Below are 12,161 nucleotides of genomic sequence, written 5' to 3' on the forward strand. Positions count from 1 at the left end.
GAAAGCTCCCTGCAGTTAGAGCCGCATCCGAACTGGTGATAACATTATCGTGTTTACTTAATTGTAGCAAGTGAAGAATGTAAGCATTCCCTGGCAGTTATGAAACTCCTTCTGATGTGTCCAGGACATAGACAGCAGCTAAGAAATCATTACTGGGTACATTACAATATAAATACACCAGTTATTAATAAAATGCAATGGCAGCTTTCAAAGCAAATAAACTGAACTTAGGGAACTTGTAATTTCTAATAATAAATAAATAATAATGTGCACAAAACATAAATGATAATTGTATGGGTTATGAAAAGTAGGAAAACACATTTTTATTAACTACTATGTCAGAGTTTAATACTGCTTTAAATAATGCCTATAGGGTGAGTATTGTTATACAAACTCTTTGGTCATTGAATCCTATTCCCTATCCCTTTCCACTTCAATTAAGTTTAGTACCTCTGAGAGGAAATTCCATGCCTTACAACAGAGTTCCCCAACTCTGTCCTCAAGGCCCACCAATAGTACATGTTTTGCAGAAAATCACAAACATGCACAGATGGGGTCATTATTGTCTCAGCAAAGCTGATTAACTACCTCTGGGGATTTCCACAAAACATGCACTGTGGGTGGACCTTGAGGACAGGGTTGGGGAACACTGCCTTAAAACATCTAAGAGCACTGCTGATTTGCACTTTTATATGCTTCCTATAGCCACAAGAGGTCCAAGATTGGTTTATAGGTGACAAGCTTTTTATGTAGGATAAAAGTGAACCTGTCACTAGCTCTGAAACTTCTATGGGGGGAAAGAATCAAGAGCAAGTTCCAAGGCCCCTGATGGCTGCAAGATCCAGTTTAGGTTTGGGAAGTAAGAATCAATGCAAAAAGAGAAAATAAGAAAACAAAAGTCACAGGAAACCGGAGGAGTGCACTGTTGAGCATAAGTTCCGCTGCCAACACTCTCCATGGCCTAAGGGAAGACCAGACGGGGGTCCATTGCTTGTCCAAAAATCGAATGTTGCTACTGCCGAGCACCTGACTGCCCCCTCTTTGAGCAAGATCTTTCGAGCCTGCGCGATCAAAAGTTTTGATCAGTTTTGGCTGGAAATCAATCAAAATTATGATCAGGTAGCCACATTGCAACATCAATCTCTGGAAAACTGGATCATAATGATCGATACTGCCAGGAAAATTGGAGAAAGGTATGAGCACCTTAACTCAAATGAAGGCAGGGCGGTTACCTGTGGTAATCCCTTTATTTGTATAGTGCAAGCCTGTTACATCCATTTCATTTGATACATCTGTTAGAAAAGATCACAGAACTTCCCTCATAATCTATTGTGCTGCATACAGAACTGCAGCATGTAAATTAGGCAATTGCAGGTCTTTAGCTTAAATCAGTGAGAAAGCTGGCAATAAAAAAGAGGTGAGCCAAGAAGTCAAAACCTTTATTCAGCATAGGCCACATATTTTGTGTGCAGGAGGGAGGAATTTCCAGGAAGCTTGTGGTATCTCTACCAGAGTAGCAGTGCCAATATTTGATCTTTGCAAACTGCAACAAATTCACTTTAGCACTTCGTTCATTACTAATATAAAGGGGGAACTGAACAATTTTGTTTTATATATCCTAACACTGACAGATTCAGAGGAAATGTTTTGTAGTGATCTGCTGCACATCCAAACAGACATAGAGAGTTCCTTAAAGTGTACCTTAAGTGTCCCAAAAAAATTGAGTTTTACTCACCTGGGGCTTACCTCAGCCCCCTGCAGCTGATCGGTGCCCACGACGAGTCGCTCTGATGCTCCGTGTCCCGCTGGCGGCCACTTCCGGTTTCGCCGTCAGGACCCGTCAGGCTGGGGAACGTGGCTGATACTACACGTTCCCAGCCAAAATAGCACCCCTATGCGGCCATATGTCCGCATAGGCACCCGTATGCGGACATATGGCCGCATAGGGGTGCTATTTTGGCTGGGAACGCGTAGTATGAGCCGCGTTCCCCAGCCTGACGGGTCCTGATGGCGAAACCGGAAGTGGCCGCCAGCGGGACCTGGAGCATCAGAGCGACTCGTCGTGGGCACCGATCAGCTGCAGGGGGCTGAGGTAAGCCCCAGGTGAGTAAAACTCATTTTTTTGGGACACTTAAGGTACACTTTAATTAAAGTAAAAATAAATTATGAAAAAAAAAAAAAAGAGAAAACTATACCTTTCTGCCCGGCCTGCCGATTTCACCCTGTAAAAAACAGAACTAATTCATTACCAGTGAAAAACAGGACGTTTTCAGTCAAGGTACAGCTGTGACTCTGAATACACAATTGCTAACTAAGAATCTAAATGTTTTCAATGGCATGAGACTACCATTGCGTGATTTGGTCATGATCAGTGCCAGCAGTGAAAATTCAAGAGCAATTGGTTCAAGAATCATGTCTGACAAGTATTGCTTCACCCAACACCATTGCTATCTGCTCTGCCCTCCCTACCACATGTGATAGAAAGGAGCAACTGATGCAAATGGTGCATGGAGACCAGCTGGATTTTTCCTGTGTCTGGCCAACCTCATTTATTTATACTCAGCACTTATACACAACGTTCTTCCCCCTTCATAAACTGCTGTCCAACAATTTACTCTTGATTGAAAAAAGCAGAGGTCCCCAAGAACCGCTAATATTGCACTACCCGGCTCACACGCAAATAAAAGCAAGAGCGGGACTTTTATTGAGCATCAGTCCGTAAGTATGGAGGTTTAATATCTTCTGTTCTGTGACCCCCTTGTACCTCTTGTAGCCCCCTTGTACCCCCATTATACCTATTGTGTCCCACATTTGCCCCATTATACCTCTTGTGTTGCCCTGTGGCCCCTTGTGTCTTCCTACGACCTCCCTGTACCTCTTGTGGCCGATTGTACCTTGTGTCCCCTGTGGCCTCCTTGTACCCACCATTGTAACTCTTGTGGCCCCCTTGTTTACCCTTGTGGCCCCTTTGTACCTCGTCTCCCCCTGTGGTCCCCTTGTACAGCTTACATGTCCCCCTGTTCTCAGAGCAGTTATCCATGGTGTGAAGGTAGGCACAGTGTGGGCAGGCACACTGAGGTCTGTGTGGCTGACTACCGCGGTGTTGTCTCTGATGTGCTGTGAGACTCTACTCACTGCGTGCAGTAGCTGTGCCCCGCTTGTGCAGCATTCAGGAGTCCCTGTAACGCAGCATTCATATCGGTAGGTTTTTGTAAATCAGGGATTTTCTGCATTCAGACCATAAGAGGCACTCACTTTTTCTCCCCACTTTTGGGGGAGAAATGGTGCATCTTATAGTCCGAAAAATAGCAAATGTCAATTATTGATAGAGGAAAGGGCAGGAAGTGTTCACATGGACTGCTTGTATCAGCCTGTCTTGTATTATACTCCTCAGTTATAGCAGGCACCACAGCAAAGCAGAAAAGACTGAACTGTGAGACTCCAGTCATCACACATGAATGGAAGAAGTTTTCAAGCACAACTAATATTACCCATGAATAATTTAGCATCTCTGTAAATGTCAGTCAGCAATGCTCACAGTAACATACTTTTTCTCCTTTTGGTCCAGCTGTCCCCGGCAAGCCTGGAGAGCCCTAAAGGAAAACAAAATCTGTAAATTTATAGTTGCATGATGAAGAATGAGAACTATAGATTTAATAGCCTGAAACAAACCCATAAGCATATCACCACAGAAAGATGTACTGACAATGACATTGCTCTCTAGCTGTTTAGCCGCACCTCAATAGCGACAGGCAAAGAGCTAAAGTGGCTGTTTTGATGTCTCCTTGCTGTAACTAGTAGATACTCTGTATCATGTCTTTAATTGCCAACATGAGAAATCACCACTGAATAGCACTGTGGTACCATGCATTGCAAAGAGCACGTTACTAGATACAACTATTTGTGAAGTCCGTTGTGATGTGTCACATGTGCATCACAACAGATTCTGTGAACAACCGTGGTTTTCCATGATGCATCACTCCCTAATCTGCAAACCATTTCTTTAAGCTCCTGAAAACCAGACACTCACATCCATAACCGCTGGTGTATAGTCAGCCTAAAGCTTACAAAACTTTAAGGAGCCATATCAATTCAACATACATACAGTCTGTTTCAGACTTTCAGGTCCTCTTCAGTGCATGGCATTGACTGATATAGCTCTATTGGATAGAGCTTGGACCAGTATTACAGAAGACTCAGATAACTCACGGTGATCCAGATCCACTAAGAGAGTATAAGGGTCTAAAAGAGACCAAAAATCCCTCCTACTAAGAAAGTCAGTGTAAGAGGGATACATTCATAGTGGTCCTGGGTCACCATGAGCTATCTGGCTAATCCCTAACAGATTCATTGCCTCTTTTCATGAGGAAACTTGCAACAGGAAGGAAGAGGTAGTCACTTTTAATCATGAATTAGCAAATTTTCTGGGTAAAGAGTCTGCCTTGCATAGTTTTACTAACTCAAGTACATAGGAGTCTTACTACTTGCCAAGTGTCCTTAAAGAGACACTGAAGCGAAAAAAAATATGATATAGTGAATTGGTTGTGTACTATGAATAATTACTAGAAGATTAGCAGCAAAGAAAATATTCTCATACATTTATTTTAAGGTATATAGTGTTTTTTCTAACATTGCATCATGCTATAATATGTGCAGATTACACAACACTCAGCATTCAAAATGAGTCTTTCAGAGCAGTCTGTGAAGTAATGACCTCTCCTCTAGCAGAGGAAAAGTAAATAGTCCAGGAACAGTTGAGATAATAAAAGTCAGAAAACAGCCCTCTCCACGATTAACTTAGTCGGAGAGATTAATGGCTTGTTTGCATAGAGGTAACAACTGGAGTTTCTCAACTCTTCCTGTACTGGAAACAATTACACTGATGTATCTGATCTTAATGTTTTATTTCTTAGCTGTGCTACACATACAAATCATAATATCATCATTTTTTTTTTTCGCTTCAGTGTCTCTTTAAGGCCTGATGATCTGCTTTGCTTGCAAATTAACCCTTGGTTTGAAAAAAAAAACAGTAGCTTGGAAAGGGGAGAAAGTTGTGTATGACAGACTGAAAATTCATGAATTATACAGAAAAGGGGAGGATAAAGTAACAGAATTTAGAGGGAAACGGGAGAAAAATGAAAGAGAGAGGGCAGAGCAGAGACCATCCCGATCAACTTTCAATTGGTCCATAGAAAACTGATCTATTCCAAGATGAGGGCTTCATCTGCTTTCAGTTAAAAGCTTGTGAACATTTTCCCACTTAACATGTGGAAGCAATAAATTCCATCCTCATATCATTTTTTCACCCGAGGAATCATTGATAAAGGAGTATTTTTAGTATGGCAACCACTTTGGTCAAGGTGGGATGTCTTTCAGATGATGCAATTGCTTTTAATCTGTAACATCTGCGCAGGCTGCTTGTGTTAGATTATAGTGTTCTTATATCTCCCGCTTCTGCAGGATGATCTCCATTTTTCTGAAATATTCAATTTCCTCTAAACATTTAGCTATTGGGGAGGCATTTGATGTAGTTTCCATTACATTTTCTGCTGGCCTAGGCATGCTTATTGGAGACCCATATACAGATTGTAGGTCTATTATTGACCTTACCCACTGTGGATATAGTATCCGCTTTGGAAGGCTACATAAGAGATTTCCTGGTGGACTGTTCTTCTCTAATATAAATGCGGCAAGGATTGAGTCTTTATCTTATTTAAGGTGGCCACTAATGATCCAATGGTTTTCATTCAATTGTACCAAATCTATGTATTATAATGATATAATGATATAATTGAGTAAATACAGTATATTGCATGGATAATTTACTGTAGGCAGTTATATTACATAGAAATGGTAAGATTGGATGAAAAAGACTGGATCATTAGTGGCCACCATTACAACTGACATACAAATTGTATGCAAACAAGTTTACAGGTTCTTGATTATTATAATGGGGTTCACTTATGCTATCATAAATGGTTTATGGTTTGAGAACCTGTCTTTAATATTTCACATACTGTATAAGTGTTTATGTCAACCATTTTTTGTGACATATCTGGTTCTGGTTATGGGTGCAAGGATGAGCTCCGAATCTATTGATTACAGGCGCTCATTTTTGGCGCTATACATTACCTAGGTGTACTTTTGTAACAGATGCCTTTTTTAGTTTTTAAATCTATATGTGATTTAATTGATTGTAACAGTTGAATAGATACTAATAAATGTTTTTACTGTTTATGAAATCACAAACTTCCCTTTCTTGGTATTTTGAATTGCCCTAAGGATGTGGGTTGGTATCAATTTGCAGAATTTAGAGTTATAAATTGGAAGAATATTTAAATACTTTTGGGTGAGGAATCAATAGACATTTGTGCTACGTTATCAATTAAAGAATTTTGTTAATATAGAGTTGCAGGACTGTACAGTCCAATCATGCAGCAGGATGCACCTTTCACTATTACATCCCCAGCATACATCTGGGAGTGCAAGTAGGAATTTGCGTGCAACAGATGGAGTCTGATACCACATGGAGACCACCTTCTATGCTATTTCTTGGCTTTGGGATGCAATAGAGCCATTATGAATTAGAAAGAGGCCCCTGTTCCCTCCTCCATAGCCATCTCCAATCCCATGTCTCAGGCCGGTGATATTTGAAACTCTGGTTCTGAATTTAGAATAATATAATAATATAATTATAGAGTTGCAGTAAATTGGAGACAAAATGGGTGCAGAATTACCTATCAATTACTGTGATCATGAGATTTTGATCCGTTTCTTTCCCACAATAAAATAACAGGTGCAGTGTAATGTATTTAGCACTTCAGTACATCATTAATCACATATTCCCCCCCCCCCCCCCATCTCAGAAACAACACTGCATTAAGATAAGTTATTACTGCATATCTCTGTTTAAAGTCCCTTCTGCCACCAAACAGTTCTAATGACTATGGACGTGGACATTGCAAAGTCATGGATGATCTCATGCAAATTGGCTGATGCATAACCAATTTGCATTACATTTCTGCTCTGAATAAATTTTCCTTTCTATGTGTTTTTCCATTCACTTTCCCAGGCTCATTAGCACCTGTGTGGCCACTCATCTGCCTATCTTTCTCATTGTGATGTGTTTGCTCTCATTTAGCATGGGTGTCCTTCTCGGTGTTGCTGTTTGTAAACTGCTAATATTAACATTCTGTTTTGACCCATTGAGCTAAAATGGTCCACACCTAAAATGGTCTCTCTATGGACCCAATCTTCACCTGTCTATGCTCTGCTTTAAAGGGAACCAGAGGCCCCAGGAAAAAGATTCTATACATACCTGGGGCTTCCTCCAGCCCCATACGCACGGATCGCTCCCACGCCGCCGTCCTTTGCTGCCTGGATTCGCCGGTACCGAGTCCCATCATGGCCCCCAGTCGGCCAGCAGACGCGGCCAATTGTCCGCATCACACGGGGCTCCCTCCATATACGTACACGTGAGGCTGCTTACTGCGCAGCCGCATGCGTATGGGTATGGAGGGAGCCCCTGTGATGCGGACGCCGGAAGTGACGGGACCCGGTACCGCCAATCCAGGAAGCGGAGGATGGCGGCGTGGGAGCGATCCAGGCTTATGGGGCTGGAAGAAGCCCCAGGTATGTATAAAAGCTTTTTCTTTTTTTCTTACGTTCCTCTCTGGTTCCCTTTAAACATTATCACTTGTACGCTCTAATGGCCTGCAGTGTATAGCAAATACACCCATCTGTTGCACTTTTCAAAATGGACAGCCGGAATGAACCCTTTGTGATCTGAACCATTTGTGATCTAAAATAAATTGCCATGAAAAAATTTCACTGACAAAGTTTTCCTCCTGTGCATTTCCTCCTTCTCTTGTACTAATAAGGAGTTTGTATTCTTAAAATAAGAAATATACATCCTGTAGCAAGACAAGATGCAAATTCATAGTCAGCTAGCCACTAACCTTGGTACTAATCAATCATCCTAATACTCTTGCACCTCCTGTGAAGCAGTAAATGAGGTTCCCCCTCTCATCTCCTGCTTTTGTACTACTACCTGTGCTTGAGATTTATTCACTATAGGTGCATAACCCTGTCACACGCAGGGACTGGGACTCAATCCCTCAGGCAACAGTTTGGGGCGAAAGCAGTACAGACGTATTGCTAGCCTATAGGCTAGAGATGTGTTCTGCTGCTATGGAAGACGGGGGAAGGATGATGGTATTGAGCAGGAGAGGTAAGGAGGTGAACAATGGACTAAGTCTGTGCTCATCTGATATAGTCTGGCACTTTGGATCTCTCAGGGATGCATCGGGACTGCTGTACACAGTGGCGTACCAATAGGGGTTGCAGAGGTTGCAACCGCATCGGGGCCCTTGGGCCAGAGGGGCTCTCCCTAAACCCCGCTATTAGCTCTCTATTGGTATGTGCTGGTAATAATCACTTATAATCACTTCTCTAGATGCTTTGAATGGTAATAATCATTAAAAGACAGTTCCCCATTCCCTTCTTGCACCTATTGTCCTTGGCAGGTTTTTGTGCGCCGTATCAATTGTTATGTATAGAGTGCCTGGGGGGCCCCAATGCAAAACTTGGCTATGCCACTGGCTGTACACACACTGGATTCTAGGGAGAGATGACCTGACATGCCGCCGCGGCTGAGAAACCTCTAGCGATTGTATGTGGTTTTACACATGGATTGTCCAGTATCATCAAGGCTCACTACTGAAAGAGAACCCGAGGTGGGTTTGAAGAATGTTATCTGCATACAGAGGCTGGATCTGCCTAAAAAGCCCAGCCTCTGTTGCTATCCCAAACCCCCCTAAGGTCCCCCTGCACTCTTCAATCCCTCATAAATCACAGCCACGCTGCTGACAAACAGCTTGTCGCAGCGGCTGTGTTTATCTCTATAGTGTCAGTCTGCTGCTCTCCCCGCCTCCTGCAGAACTCCGGTCCCTGCCTGCATCCCTTCCCTTCCTGCTGATTGGAGGGAAGGGATGGGGGCAGGGACCGGAGCTATGCAGGAGGCGGGGGAGCAGCCGAGACTGACACTACAGATGTAAACACAGCCTCACAGCATGGCTGTGATTTATGGGGGATTGCAGAGTGCAGGGGGACCTTATCGGGGTTTGGGATAGCAACAGAGGCTGGGCTGTATAGGCAGATCCAGCCTCTGTATGCAGATAACATTCTCTAAACACACCTCGGGTTCTCTTGAAAATTTCAAAACTTAACAGTATATTACTTTTACTATTTTCAGCCAATGTTGGATAACACCCGTCACTAAAAAGTCATCCCTCAATCAATCTTCTTTCTCATCCTAGTTTTCACTATCATATTTCCTTCTAAACTATGTCAGTTTAACACCATTTAATCAAACTGCTGGTTTTCATTTCCTGTTAATCTTCCTATCACTCCTACCATCCTCCTAAAATACAATACAGTTTCCAGTGATCTGTTTACTGCTAATACTAAAGGTGAATATCCCCTCCTAATGCCACTTGATCTGTCCTATGCCAGTTGATACAGCTGATCAACATCTACCGGTATTCATTCTGAGCTCCTCTGCTGTAAAAGCCATGACATTGCATTAGCGAGTTTCACTACCTACTTCTCCAGCTGTTCTTTCTCAGTATCCTTCATTGGCTATACTTCTTCCCTCTACCTCTAACGGATGGTGTGCTGTGGGGGTTATTATTCTAGCTGTGTATCACACTTCTGGGTAAAGAAATAAGCAGGTCTGGCTGCTCACTCCTTTTGTATAAAATGTGTATAAGCTATGTATTCTAACACGGTGTCAGACTTCAGGAATAAGATATTAACCTATTTTGGTTTCTGGACGTAGAAACTACGTCCAGAAAGCATGCGCGCTACCGCGCGTGCACGCGCACTCCCGACCGCGGATTCGGTAGCCACGGAATCAATGTATCGGGCTATGGTGCCCGATCACTGATTCCTCTCCCCCTGCTTTTTCTGGCCGTTGCCTCCCCACTGCGTCACTCTAAGCGTGTGTTATGCTTAGAGTGACATCATGTAAACAAACTCATGGCCGCCATCTTGTGGCCAAAAAGTAAAACTACAACTAAAAGTAAAAAAAAATTGAAAACAACACACAATTACATTATAAAACTATAGTTTACATCCCACCCTCCCAAAAATACCCAAATAAAATGTTTTAATATAAAAAAAAAAACCATTACAATAAAAAAAAAACATGTAAATATTTTCCTAAGGGTCTAAACTTTTTAAATATCAATGTAAAGATGAAATATTTCTATATTTTTTTTATTTTAAACTTGTAAATAGTGATAGATGCAAAACGGAAAAAATGCACCTTTATTTCCAAATAAAATATTGTCGCCATACATTGTGATAGGGACATAATTTTAACGGTGTAATAACCGGGACATATGGGCAAATACAATACGTGAGTTTTAATTATGGAGGCATGTATTATTTTAAAACTATAATGGCTGAAAACTGAGAAATAATGATTTTTTCCGTTTTTTCTTATTCTTCCTGTTAAAGTGCATTTACAGTAAAGTGGCTCTTAGCAAAATGTACCCCCCCAAAGAAAGCCTAATTGGTGGCGGAAAAAACAAGATATAGATCAGTTCATTGTGATAAGTAGTGATAAAGTTATAGGCTAATGAATGGGAGGTGAACATTTCTCAAGTGAAAACGACGGAACGCGAATGGGTTAAGAAGGCTTGTTAGCCGAAAGCTTACTCTTTTTTTTAACTCATTAAGGACCGCAGTGATTGAGATCTACACCCTGATTTGGTGGGCTCCTGGCTGGCAGGCCGTAAATCTCAATCACTGTCCGCAGCGTGCATCCGCCGTTTCCGCCACTCCCCGCCTCCCAAACCCGACGATTCTCGATGCAGCTCACAGGCTCTGGCTGGCTCTATGACGGCAGAGTCATGTGAGCCGGTCAGGGGCCGATTTCATTGGCTCCTGGCCGTCTTTCAATGTAAGCCGTTCCCATTGGCTTACATTGAAAAACAGGGTTAGGAGCCAATGAAAGCGGCTCCTGACCGGCTCACATGACTCTGCCGTCATAGAGACGGCAGAGTCTATGTCCTGGGGGTCCCGGCGAGCGGCGATGGCGGCGGGTATGTGCGGCGATTCGTCGGGATTCCGTCGGGATTGGACCAGCGGTCTCTGGTCATTAAGTGCCCAGAGACCACTGGTCCTTAAGTGGTTAAGTTAGCCAATAGATGGTATCATCCTGAGTCAAAACTTTCTGCTTTTACTGATGGCTAACATGGTACAATATTCTACTGCTACTTTGTGCTCTAGTGACACTAAAGTCATGCTGGGCAGTGGTAATGTTGCTTTATACGTATGATGCACCTCATGGAAAATTAATCAGCAGCTTTGGCTTCAACATATCATCTGTGCTGTGATGACACATAAGGGTACATTTCAGCACATGAGCTTTCACCTTCTCTGATTAACAACACCACAATCCTTCTCCCTTCTATTTCCTTAAGGAGAACCCAAGCCTCTTCTGGCACGAGCATGACCATGCTGCAACTGCATGAGGCTTGCTGCAACAGGAGCATCCGTACCCATGCAGGTACAGTACGGCCCTTGCTTGTGTCAGAAGAGGAGTGCAGCCCTGATCAGCTGGAGGCTCTGCGAGCTGCAAAGAGGGACTGGAGGAAGCCTCATTAGGATCCTGAGGCTTCCCTCTCCCTATGTAGGTATGTGATTTTGTACACGAGGGTTGGCTCAGGTACACTTTAATAATTACCCGTTCTACCATAAAGCACCCCTAAATGAAGAAAAAAAGCCTATAAAATAAACATTGATTCTAAATACTTACCTCCCACAGCCTGGCATCCTATCTTGGTCCTCCCTGGTCCCATTCAGTTACTGTTTGTCTCAGAAAACTGGCTACCCCATTATAAAAATGGCGCCAACCCCGGAACTGCTTCTGGGTTAGCGTTTTCAGAAGCACTTAATGCCAGCTGTAACAGCACCATTTACATAAGACAAGATGTGCTGAGCATGCATGAACTTAGCGCTGGGACATGCTCTTATCAGGAGCAAGTGCGAATGGGAGGAAACTTGTAGGAAAGGGGGTGTATAGTTGATGGGAAAGGGGTGTTGGGTAGGACAGAAAAGAAAGTCTGCCTCATCCATATTTGTCAGAATTGCAG

General features: G+C 42.8%; 1 protein-coding gene across 3 annotated transcripts in view; it reads right to left on the bottom strand.

Annotated features, from left to right (window-relative positions):
* COLQ (collagen like tail subunit of asymmetric acetylcholinesterase) overlaps positions 1-12,161 on the bottom strand; it is a 149,941-nt gene that overhangs the window by 50,675 nt on the left and 87,105 nt on the right. For all 3 annotated transcript variants that reach the window (XM_068238676.1, XM_068238675.1, XM_068238674.1), the window contains exons 4-5: positions 3,549-3,593; positions 2,196-2,222 (exon numbers count right to left, since the gene is read on the bottom strand). In XM_068238676.1, coding sequence (XP_068094777.1) covers positions 2,196-2,222; positions 3,549-3,593 — 72 coding nt within the window. The remainder of the gene's footprint in view (positions 1-2,195; positions 2,223-3,548; positions 3,594-12,161) is intronic.

This window comes from Hyperolius riggenbachi, chromosome 5 (genome assembly GCF_040937935.1).
Source record: "Hyperolius riggenbachi isolate aHypRig1 chromosome 5, aHypRig1.pri, whole genome shotgun sequence".
NCBI classification, from domain to species: Eukaryota; Metazoa; Chordata; class Amphibia; order Anura; family Hyperoliidae; genus Hyperolius; species Hyperolius riggenbachi.